Raw genomic sequence first — 13208 nt, forward strand, 5'->3', positions numbered from 1 at the left:
GGAAGAAGTTACAGGTAAATGAGATGATGGTGTACAGATTTGGAGAGGCAAAAAAGGAATTTGAGAAGTTAGCTTTATTATATATTGAAAGGTGACAGGCTTATATTGCAGTAGTTATGGTAAGCATCTGGAAAAAGACCCTCAAGAAAATAATTAGCATATCTGCTCTAAATAATGAGGAAGAAAATTTCCATGGAGAACTACATAAGATCAACCAAGTTCAAGTAACATATACTTTGATATTCAGTGACTGTATTGCAAAGGCAGATGTATGAAAAGATGATAAAATGGGAAAATAAAGAGTTCTGGGGGGCAGCTAGTGGTGCAGTGGATAGAGCACCAGACCTGGAGTCAGGAGGAACTGAATCAAATTCGGTCTCAGACAAATAACTGCCAAGCTGTATGATCTTGGGCAAGTCACTTAACCCCATTACTTTAAATAAATAAAAAATTTTTGAAAATAGTTCTGGAACAAGAAATAAGAAAGTCCAAATATAATTCAGAGGCATCATACTGATAAGGAAATAATATTTTGAAATAAAAGATAAAAATGTTTAAAAAGAATCGAAAGTGATAGTCCATAGGAACCCCTAAGAAACTTGCAAAAATGAGAATAATTTTATTTTAGCAGATGGGAAATGACTCAATACTGGTGTAAGAAACATTGTCTAACCACCTTTTTGCTTACACCAATTTGCTGAGTTAAAACAAAGTAAAAACAAAAATTGAATAAAAATGGAAAAAAATCATCCATGTCAAAAAATTCTAACTTTACCTATTCAAACAATTTGAGAAATGAATGAATATTTGAATTAATATCATATCTCACCACCATTTCCTAAAGAAGAATAACTGACTTAAGTCAATTACTATAGCAAAGAGACAAAAAAGACAAAAAGATACATGGGTGGGGTGTCCAACCTTTTAAGTCTTCTGAGCTGCATCTCCCAACAAATCATGACAAGTGCAAATATAGAATTTAATACTTATCTATGACTACAATGTAACCCATATTACCAATGAATATAATAATAGAATATGATAATAAAATATAATAATGCTGCTTGAAAGGATTTTGAAGGTCACACACCTGTTAGAATTTTCTTGGCTACCAGACCTTCTACTCAAATAAAGAAATAATACAGCCTGGAGCAACAGCAATTTAAAAAAACTCACCTAAAAATCTTATGAAAAATAAACAGAAAATTATGAGTAATATCATCTGATAAAATAGTGAGAGAACCATTGGACAGAAAAACAAATCAATCAAAAGTTTGTTGTGAGATCCAACCAAATTAATCTAAGGACACTTAAGGATATACTTAAAAAACAACAAACAGAGGTAAAGTGGAAAAGATTTATAAATGTTTATGTAACAATATCTTTTCATCATTCAGAAGACTGAAACCACTACACCTGCCCTTAAATCATAGTCCTGGATGTATTGAAAGTAGTGAACATGGCAATAAAGAAAACAAAGCTAAGAACCTACATTGATGGATCTCCTGAAGTCAGAAATAAAATTCAAATGTCATTAGCCATAAATACCAAGTCAATGTTTAACATCTGTATCTTTTTTTAATCTACAATAACCATGGTTTGCCTAGTCCTGGTGCTGTCAGGAAGAACATTTCAATGGTTCCATTTCTGTTACATGGGAACTCGAGAGGATCAAAGGAGAAATATACACAATAAATGCACAGAAGTCATTTTGTCAACCACAAGTTGAGACCCCATTCAAATACCATTTACTCCATTATCACCCTATCCAAAAAAGCTTTCTTCTTAAATTCATAATTCTGAACTTCACATCAAATAAAATGGGCATTTCCATATACAGAGAAGAAAAAAAGTACATGATTCTAAATCAGTTCTATACTGCTTACTTTTCTTTCTATAGCACAATTCACATCATTTTAGTTCTCAATATGTACAATCATAATGCTATTTTGCCATCTTGTCTCATTTTCCTTAATGAATTGTCCATTCATTAGTGTTAAGAACCCCGGCTTTTCATTCTCTTCTATCTTCCACATTACTGTGTACATATTGGGTAATCAGTTCAATTCATCTGAGATTTCAGTAAGTCATATCTGGTCACCAGCATAATACCCAACAGTACTATGTAAACAGAAAAAGTGAGCTCTAGTTAATTTTTTTCTTCACCCAGTTCTCAGATATGAAGTCTTAAATGTAAGTAGGTCAAGAAGTCTACTTCAGAACTGGTCCTGGGATCACTTCAAATCAAGATTCTCTGATTCTTGGAACAAAAGTACTCTTAAAATTCAACAAGAATAATTTATATTTTTAAAAAGACCTCTAATTTATGTTTTTGTTTTTGCAAGGTAATGGGATTAAGTGATTTGCCTAAGGTCATGCAGCTAGGTAATTAAGTATCTGAGGCTAGATTTGAACTCAGGTCTTCCTGACCCCAGGGCCAAGTGCTCTATCCCCTGCACTAGCCAGCTGCTTGAAGGCCTTTAATTTATAAAGAGGCAATATGACATACAGAAAGAAAGTGCTTTGATTAAAGATGTGAGTACGAAGGCTCCCTCAGTCATGGGACCAGAGGCAAGTCACTTAACATCTCATGATTTCAGTCCTCTCTTTTTAAAAAAAAGATATGATATGATTAACATGGAAATATGTTTTACATGATTGCACAGACGTAACCTATAACAAGTTGCTTACCAACTTAGGAGGGAGAAAATTTGGAACTTATAATTTTATTTAAAAATGAATGTTAAAAATTATCTTTACATGTAATTGGAAAAATACTATTTAAAAGATAAACTAAAAAAAACCCCAAAATGGACATAATATTTCTACTACCTACATCAAAGAACTGAGAAGAAAGTACTCTGCAAGCCTTCAAGGAGCCATATAATTCTGAACTATTCACATTATTATGAACTAATTTTGATTTGGTTTTATTTAATGGCAATTTACTTTTTTTTATCCTTAACTTTAATCCAAATGAACATGTGCACAAAAGAAAAAAGATGATTTTATACAAAATGCCAAATCCTTAGTATGAACCATTCTTTTAAAGAATATAATAAATTTAACATGAAACTTTCAAAACTGATTTCCTTGTATATGAATCTCTCTAGTCTTACTTTTTTCTTTTTGGGGAAGGGAAGGGACTTCAAATATTCTCTTTGGTGTGGAAGGGTACGGGGCAGAGAGCAGAAATCCTGACCAAGTCTCCCTCTCCTGTTACCTCAACCTCTAATTTAGGGGTTGAGGTAAATAAAATAATACCATTGCATAAATAAAATACCATTACTGACTACCACTGAAGACATATTTCTTGTTCTGCATCTTGAGTCCAAGATACAGGATACAGACTAATTTTACTTTCACCTTAATTTCACTATGCCTGTGGGCAAGTGTTAAAAGTGATACATGCTTTAGTCACAAAAGAAAAAAAACATTTTAAAGGAAATGTCTTAAAAGTTCACAAAAATAAGATGTTATTTCCACAAAACTGTCCTAAGATTGTATCTTCCTTATGTACCTTCCTTATGTACATGTGTTAGTCTTTATTCTGTCTCCTTCTTCCTTCAAATATTATAACTTTAAAACTACATAGTGAACTCAAAAATTCAATATTTAAATAGATGTGATCTTACTGATTTCAATACTCTTCCTAACAATGAATACTGGAACTCATCTATGCCTATCCATCTACGATACCCTATTTGCCAAGTTGTCCTCTAAGTTCACCACAAAGGAGTAAACTCAACAAATTAAAGGTCTTCTTTTTCCTAACATCACACTAGTCATATAACTGGACTATCTTTTTTCCTACCATGCATCATTCGAATGATATCTAGGTAGTATGAGTGACCGAGTTCAAATCTGATCCCAGTACCTAATAAGATGGGAAGTTGGGCAAGTTACAACTTCTGTTTACCTCAATTTCTTCATCTAAAATTAAAAATAATAATAGCACTTATTTCCCAGGATTTTATTTTATTTAAGATCTTAAGTGGTATATATTCCAATTATTTAGTATTTTTTAATCGTCTTTCATGACTGTTCATTAAAGTTTCTCATTTGTTATAGCTTGCTCAAACCAAACTTGAACCTCTCTCTTCATTGATCTCTATATGATATCCACCTTCATTTATTTTAAGATTTTTGTGTTTCATGTCTCATAGTTATGCTGCACTGGTAGACCTAGTATTGAACAGATGGGATTTTTGCTTCTGAGAAAAATTTTTAATCAGTGTAAGAGTATGCAATTTCCAGAAAGCTATCTGGCTTGCTTTCTTCTTATTATTTAACTTTTGGTCCAATCCACTGTCCATTTACATTGTCTATCCCAGTAGACAATGAGGCTGGAGTTAGAAAGAACTGAGTTCAAATCTAGTCTCTTTTTTAGTTTTTTTTTTTTGCAAGGCAATGGGGTTAAGTGGCTTGCCCAAGGCCACACAACTAGGTAATTTTTAAGTGTCTGAGGCCAGATTTGAACTCAGGTACTCCTAACTCCAGGGCTGGTGCTCTATCCACTGTGCCACCCAGCTGCCCCTCAAATCTAGTCTTAAAACAAGTATTAGCATGTGTGACCCTAGGTAAATCACTTAACCCATTTGCTTAAGATTCCTAAACTATAAAATGGGGATAGTAACAGCACTTACCTCACAGGACTGAAGGAATAAATGACATATTTATAAAACACTTAGCACAATTTGCTTGGCAAATATCAGGTGTTTAATATATATTTATTCCCATCCCAGGGAGCTGTAATTATAGATTCCCTATATTGTCCATTCAGATGTTATAATCTGAGCAATACCTTTCCTACAAGGATGGTCATGTCAATTTACCAACACATTTATTATCTACTTTGTGCAAAGCATCAAGCTAGGTGCTGAGGAGAAGAAGGCAAAAATGGAACAAGTACTTCTGAGTCGTTATGGATCTCTTCCAGCAGTTTTCGCAAAATTCTAAGGCATGCTGCTATCTGCACATTATCATTCACAAACCCCGAGTATATGGAGTACTTCAACATTCATAGAGAATCTCTCTTCAACTTGGACTTTTTAATCGGATCTTCTTAATCACTGTGGTGAATGCCTCTGGAGAATACATGTCTCCTTTTTAGTCCTCACCTGATGGTTATGATCAGAGAGCAATAGAACAGAATGATCTTCATATGGACAAGAGGCCTTCTGTTGGAAGAGAACTTTTTGTTCTATTGAATAAATATGATTTACTCAATATAGGATTTTTCATAACTCACAAAAATTTAACACAGTAACATCTTCATTTCAATTCATCTTTCAGTTAATTGAGAAGTGGTAAACAGGGGTTTCAATGTTGAATTATACCTTACAAAGGCCTGCTTATTTACTAGTCATGCTTCATCAATTCATAAATGAATATGTCTCAAACAATTTCTACAGATGAGAAAGTCTAAAAGGTCAGTAGTTGCTGATGTTCTTCTTTTACTTTTTTCAGTATTATAATAAAAGTAAAGTTTTTTTTCCCAACTCTTTTGCATCTTCTCTCCTTTAAATCCTTCAATACTTTCACAGCTGTTACTTCTAACATAGATCTCTTTTACATATGATTCAATCTAGATGATTTTCTTGACTGTTCTCTTTAATGACAATCTTACCTCCCTTATAAATAAATCTGGCACAGTGGTGTTAAAATCCAAGTATGGTGATTCTATTGTCCTTAAAGGCGATAAGTTTGTTTTGTAAATCTTTGCTGATCTTTTCCATTTATCTTCTACTTGCTGTACTCCTTCCACATTTGTCTTTATATATCCTCAAGGTGACTTCAATTAGTTGATATTCTTGCCAAGTCTTCTTTAAAGTAGTTTTACCTTCCAATGCTTCTCTCTGTTTAATGAGGCAATAATGCTCATAATCATTCATCATCCATCTTCATAAAATTTTACATGTGAGTTTATATTCTAATACAGTGTTGCCTTTTGCTTCCATCTCTCTCCTTGTTGCAAATTAGTCAAAATAGTTGACTTGCTTTATGGATTGTTTTGGTCTTCCTGCTATGACAATTGATTTACACAGATTAATCATGGCATGAAATTATAATCGATGTTAATGTGATGTAGGTTGTCCATTACCCAGTCTTCATTACCAAATTTTTATTCAAATACTTCAAGACTGAGTTGTCTCAAATATATGAGCATTTTTTGTGTATTAATATTATTTCATTTAGCTTTTATCTCCGACCTTTTAACAAATATGTGGTCTAACTGATTGAATATGTGTACATTATTATTACTGTTGTGTTTGCTGGGTAATATTTTATGTCCCTGATTAGCAACTTTAAAATGTGATAACTGAAACCAACTTTAATTCTACACACACACACACACACACACACACACACACACACACACGAGTTAAGTTCACTCCTAGGTGAATTCAACTGTGGAAAATGTATATATAAGGACCACTTTATTGAACAGGAAACTTGTGAGGCCTTACAGAACTTCCAGGCAGACAAGTATTATCAAAGTCCCTTGGCCTGCAGACAACGACTTCGAAAGTCTAGAAGCACTGAGAGTGAGGAGGATAGTATGAGGAGGACAGTGTTCCCAGAGGCAAATAGCAGTGGAGTGAGCAGCAGTGATGCAGATTGGGGGTTCTTACAGAGTGGGGAGCATCACGAATATATGAGGCAGCAAAATAAAATAGAGCAGCAAGAAACAAGGGAATGAAGATGGGTAGCAGAGAAGGATCATAAAAAGAGGAAGAGATATGATAGGGAGCAGAAGAGGAAAGAAAACAAGCAGCAGAGGAATAAGGATGATGAGCAACAGAGGAAGAAAAATGTCAGGCAGCAAATAAGGAAGGATGAAAGGAAACGGAAGAGGGATCTTTAGAAGGTTACTTTCTTTGTGGTTTCTGGTGTACTGAGGCTCTCTCCAATTGGCTACAAAGATGAAGAGATGGTCATTTTTCTCATAAGCTGACATGAGTGAATCCTGAGGGTGCAGGGGGTATATAGGCCAAGATTCTAGGATCAAGACTAGAGACAGCTTGAGTTAACTCTTCATAATGCAGCCTCCCATGACTGCAGTAAGTCAGGTTTATATGATACAAATTCAGAGCAGTATGAGTTTATTCTACTCCCAGGTAGACCTGTGGACCCTTTGGGCAGTAAATATAAAGAATTGCTCTGTTGACCTGGAATTCTATGAGACCCCACAAAAATTCATTGAAGTCCACTTTTATCTGGAAGTCAATAGTTGTGTTTTGGGTAAGACAAAGGGAAGTGGGCAACACTTTGAACCATTGTATATGAGGCAGCAACATGGAATAGAGCAGGACATATAACTCAGTGTGGTAAAGGGCTTTAAGTGGTCCACTGAATTGAATGGGGAAATCTTTCTTGAATCATGGTTCACAACAGAAAAAAAATTACCTCCCTGAAATTTCATATTTAACTTGGAGTCTCTTAGAGACCTCATGACTTAGAGTTGCCAGAGATCCGCACATGACAATACTCAAAGGCAGATTAAACAATAAGTCATTTAAAATATGGAATTACCTTCAGAGGAAATAAAGGCAAAGTAAATAGGAAAAAATATATAAAAATACTCACCCAGGTGGAAGGGGACCTTGATTAACTGTATTGAGTTGCTGAGAAGCTGAATTAACTGGCTGAACTTGTCTAGAAGTTGGAGGAGTTGTTAAAGTCCCGGTGGTGGGAACCACTGCTCCAGCTGTTGCTCCTTCAGGAATAGCACTCATATTTGTTGACGGTGATGACTCTGTACTAGACACAGGAGTTTCAGAAGGTGCAGATGGAGAACCATTGACAGATGCTATAAATAGGTTGAATGACAAAAATTTTTAAGGTGCTATTATGTTTTTTTTCTTAAAACTGTGAGTGCAATTTTAATTTTTTTAAAAGTCAGTGAAGTCCAAACACTAGCAAACATTTAAAAGCAAGTGACCAAAAATTTACAAAATGAATCACAGGTTTACAAGTCTAAATCTTGAAGGGATCTACAAGGTCATATAGTACAATACAAGACGAGGAATTTAAGTTATTTTCACAAGAAAGACAGGATTTGAAACTAGTTCCTCTGAATTCAGTGCTTTTTTTTTTTTTTACTCTATCAATCTAGATACCAAAAAAACTGAAAGTTTGACATACAAACTTATACGTGTCTCCAAATCAAAATGTCTGTGGAAAAGCTGTTACCTTTTTCATTTTAAAAGTGATCATTCAGAATTTTCCGAAGTATATTACTTGCCATTTACTCATTCTACTTTAAAGAAAGATAATAGAAATAAGCCAAAGGACTTGATGATTTGATCCTCTGTGGTGCTGCAACCAAGTTATGGATCATACAACCCCCAAAGCAAGAAGGAACCTCAGGGAATTTTCAGTCTTTTTAACTCCTTTTAGACCTTTTTTAGTGCAAATGAAACCTGAATAATAATAATATTCTAAACAACATAATTTACTGAATCCAAAACTGAACACCCTGAGCAGGAGACACCATTATCTACAAAGATATAATACAAATCTAATTGTCACCTTTCATGGTTGCCTCGCTATAAAAATTTCAACAGTCCAAGAAAAAGTTATGAAAAGGCTATGAAATAGCTCATGATTCTGTATGGGAAGATCATTCTTGTTAAAAAAATGCAAAAGGGCAAAATCAGTCATGAAAACACTCTAGAAATAAGAAATGATGATTCTACTGATACAAAATAAATGAAAAATAGAATAAAATAATAATAAAGATCATAATCATCAAGTTATAACATTAACAGCTAATCCTTCATATCTCTTAACAAAACCAACCTGGTTTCCGAGGAGTGGGAGGAGGTGGCCGTGAAGGTCTTGGAGGTCTAGAAGGTTTAAAACTTCCATTTGTGAGTGATGGAGAATTATTGCCATTGACCTTCCTATTTTCACTGGGTCCTGGTTCCTCAGCATTTTCAGGTCCACTTGCATTTGATCTAGATGAAGGGTTTGGAAGAAGGAACAGAAAGAAAAAAATAAAGAATCCCCTCTAAATTTTGCAAAGCATGTTAGGAATAAAATCTTCTTTCTCTATCTGGTAAGACTCCTCATTTAGTCTTATCAAATATATATCAGGATGGTTTTTGTATAAACAAGGCTTCTTATAAATGTATAAGCCAGGTTTCTGGGTAAGAATAGCTTATCTGCAAATGAGCTGAGTGATTCTGATTAAATATATACACATACCATATACTAAAAGTATAGTTTATACATAGTAATATATAAAGTGCTAAAACAAAATAGAGGCCATCAAGCTAATTGTGAAGAAAAACTACTTTTTATTACCCTAATAAGTTTTAAATAGTATTATCTGGAGGGAGATATAAGGGGTGGGGGGGTAGCTAATATTAAAGTAACAAAATGGGAAACAATTTTGGTAATAGTTGGACTCCCCTCCCAGCAAAGTGTCACTCAAGGAAAAATTGAGAGCAAAATATGGCAAGTCATGGAATAATGGTGAAAATAACTGGCTTAGAAATCTATCTAAAGGATAAAGATCTTTTTTTGTTTTTTTTTGCAAGGCAATGGGGTTAAATGACTTGCCCAAGGTCACACAGCTAAGTAATTATTAAGTGTCTGAGGCTGCATTTGAACTCAGGTTCTCCTGACTCCAGGGCCTGTGCTCTATCCACTGTGCCACCTAGATGCCCCACATGGATAAAGGTCCTTAAAAGAACAAAATAAAGTGAAAAAAGGAATATACAGTAGGATCTCACAACATAAGAGAGGAAGCACAATGTGATGGGAAAAAAGACAATACACAAAACAATATTTTAGCTTTACTAACTAGCAAATATGACTTTGGGCAAAACACCATTATCCTAGGTCTCAATTTCTCCATTTGAAAGTTTCAGGCTTGACTAATTTATAACTTTAAAATTCTATCAGTCTATGCAAATAAAATGATTACAATCTCCACATATATCAAATATTATAGTAGTACTTTTTGTGAAGGCTAAGATGTCAGCTAGGTGGCACAGTGATGAGAGTACTGGGTCTGGAATCAGCAAGACTCGTCTATGTGAGTTCAAATATGACCTCAGATATAATAACTGAGTGACCCTGGGCAAGTCATTTCACCCTGTTTACCTCATTTTCTTCATCTGTAGCTGGAGAAGAAAATGACAAACCACTCTATTATCTTTGCCAAGAAAAACCCAAATAGAGTCACACAGAGTCATAACTGAAAAACAACTTTACATAATATTGGAAACAAAGAAAAGATGCTTTTTAAAAAAATTAATGTATTTATTTACATGTTACTAAAAAGTCCTATAAAAATAAACATAATCCTTCTCCCCCCCCCCCCCCAAAGGTAGAGAAAGCTCATGAAACGTAGAGAGAGAAAAAGGAATAAAAACATTGTACTTCAGTCTATGTTCAGATAACATCAACTCTGGCTCTGGGATGGATGGAATTTTTTTTCATAAGTTCATCTAAGAAGTTAGGAGACAGATTTCTTAAGAAACGATGTAGGAGGCCAAGATGGAAGAGAGAAGAAGCCAGGCATTATAATAAGGTCTCCTGGCTTTCCCCTCAGAATTAATATGAAAGAAACCTCTTAATGGAAATTTGATCAACAAAACCCAGAAAAAGAAGCTAGAAGAACATCATCTCCCAACAAGGTCTGTCTCAGGATAGTGTGGGCCAGCTGGGGGCAGGGGGCAGAGAGCCAGCCCAGGGGCAGTGGGGTGAAGCAGAGAGCCAGGCCAGGGGTGGTGTGAAGCCAGAGGACCAACCTAAGCCATGGAGGCTTTGACTGCAGGAGCAGATTCAGGGAAGATAATTTTAAAATTATTGGGATACCTGAAAATCATGACCAGGAAAAGAGCCTTGACATCAATTTTTTAAAAATTCCTACAGGAAAATTGTCCTGACATCCTAGAAACAGAGGGCAAAATAGAAATTAAGAGAATCCACCGATCTCCCCCAGAAAGAGAGTATAAAAAAAATCAACCCCCAGGAATATTATAGTCAAGTTCCAGAACTCCCAAGTCAAAGAGAAAATATTACAAGCAGCCAGAAGGACATAATTCAAATATCATGGAGCTGCAGTCAGGATCACACAAGACTTAGCAGCAGCTACATTAAGGGCTCATAGGGCTTGGAATATAATATTTCAGAATGCAAAAGAGCTTGGAATGTAACTGAGAATCAACTACCCAGCAAAACTAAACATCCTCTTCCAGGGGAAAAAATGGACTTTCAATGAAACAGGGTAATTTTCAAATGTTCCTGTTGGAATAACCAGAGCTGAACAGAAAGTTTGACCTTCAAGTACAGGACTCAGGTGAAGCATAGGGAGTGGAGAAGGGTAAATTATGAGCAACTTAATGATGATGAACAGCAGTATTCCTGCATGGAGAAATGATACTGATAATACTCATATGAACCTTCTCATTTAACAGAGCAGGTAGAAGGAGCTTTTATAGATGAAGCACAGGAGAGAGCTGATTTTGAAGATATAACATATTGTAAAAATGGAATCAATGGCAAAAAAGGAAAACATACTGGGAGTAAGAGAAAGGAGGGGTGGAATAGACTAAGATATTTCATATAAAAGACTTTTTTTGGAATTGTATGGAAAGGGGGGAGGTGAGGGGAATAAGGGAACCTTCACTCTCATCAGAAATAGCTCAGAAAGGAAACAACATACACACTCAATAGGGTATAGACATCTAGAGAAAAAGGGAGAGAAGGGGCTCAGGGGGAAGGGGGAAGATGTGGGTGATAGAGGAGAGGGTAGCTCATAGAGAATAGTCAGATATAACATATTTTCTTTTTTACTTTTTGCAAGGTGCTGGGATTGGGTGGCCTGTTTGGGACCACAGAGCCAGGTTGTTGCTGGGTCTCTGGGGTGGTATGTCAGCCCCAGGGCTGGTGGTCTGTCTGCTGTGCAACTCAGGTACCCTATAGCACATTTTAGAAGAGGGACAGAGTGAAAGGAGAGTGAAAATATAATAGATGGTAGTGGGGAGAAATGGACAGAGGGAATTACAATCAGCAACAGCAACTGTTGAAAAATATGGAAGTAATTTCTGTAATGGACTTATGATAAAGAATGTGATCCACCCAAGACAAAGCTGATAGTATCAGAACATAGATTGAAACACATTTTTTTCTCTTTCTTTTACTTTATTCCTCATGGGTTTAATATTTTTGTGGGGGCAGGGGTATTATGATTACTCTTAAACAAAAATATTTTAGTAATGTGTAAATAAAGAAAAAATAAAACTGACCAATTGGAAAAGGAGTTGCAAAAGGCAAATAAGAAAATTCTTCTTTAAAAAAGAATCTGTGGGGTGGCTAGGTGGCACAGTGGATAGAGCACCAGCCCTGGAGTCAGGAGTACCTGAGTTCAAATCTGGCCTCAGACACTTAATAATCACCTAGCTGTGTGACCTTGGGCAAGCCACTTAACCCTGTTTGCCTTGCAAAAAAAAAACCCTTAAAAAATAAACCAAATAAAAAAATAAAAAAGAATCTGTGGAAACTAATGACTTCATGAGACAACAAGAAGCTATTAAACAAAACCAAAAAAATAGAAAAAATAGAAAAAAATTAAAACACTTCATTGGCAAATGACTTCAAGAATAGATCCAGGACTTAAGAATCATTGGGATTCCTAAAAACAATGAAGAGGGAAAAAAAGCCTGGACTCAATATTACAGGATTTAGTGATGGAAAATTGCCCTGATATCATGGAATCAGTGAGCAAAATAGTTATTGAAAGAATACATTGATCCCCTCCGGAAAGGGATCCTAAAATGAACACACCAAGGAATATTATGGCCAAATTCCAGAGCTATCAGATAAAAGAGAAAATCCTGCAAGCAGCCAGAAAGAAACAATTAAGATAGCAAGGAGCCACAGCAAGGATTATGCAGAATCTGGCTACATCAACATTAAGGGATCAAAGGACTGGAATGAGAGATTCCAAAGAGGAAGGGAGCTTGGAATTCAAGCCAAGAATTCACCATCCAGCAAAGTTAAGCCTTCTCTTCCAGGGGAAAAGATGAACTTTAACAAAATAGGAGACTTTCAACTTTTCCTGATGAAAAGACCAGAGCTAAATAGAAAATTTGGACTTCAATCAGGAGACTCAAGAGACACATGAAAAGGTTAAAAAAAAAAGGGAATAAAGAAAAAAAAAATGCTAACCAAGAAGATGAAACTGCCTA

At 35.3% G+C, this 13208-nt stretch overlaps 1 protein-coding gene across 8 annotated transcripts in view; it reads right to left on the reverse strand.

Annotated features, from left to right (window-relative positions):
• The window catches only part of ITCH (itchy E3 ubiquitin protein ligase), a 172757-nt gene that overhangs the window by 78822 nt on the left and 80727 nt on the right, over positions 1-13208 (reverse strand). For all 8 annotated transcript variants that reach the window (XM_074212123.1, XM_074212124.1, XM_074212122.1 and 5 more), the window contains 2 exons: positions 8806-8963; positions 7591-7813 (listed from right to left, as the gene is read on the reverse strand). In XM_074212123.1, coding sequence (XP_074068224.1) covers positions 7591-7813; positions 8806-8963 — 381 coding nt within the window. The remainder of the gene's footprint in view (positions 1-7590; positions 7814-8805; positions 8964-13208) is intronic.

This window comes from Macrotis lagotis, chromosome 1 (genome assembly GCF_037893015.1).
Source record: "Macrotis lagotis isolate mMagLag1 chromosome 1, bilby.v1.9.chrom.fasta, whole genome shotgun sequence".
Taxonomy (NCBI): Eukaryota; Metazoa; Chordata; class Mammalia; order Peramelemorphia; family Peramelidae; genus Macrotis; species Macrotis lagotis.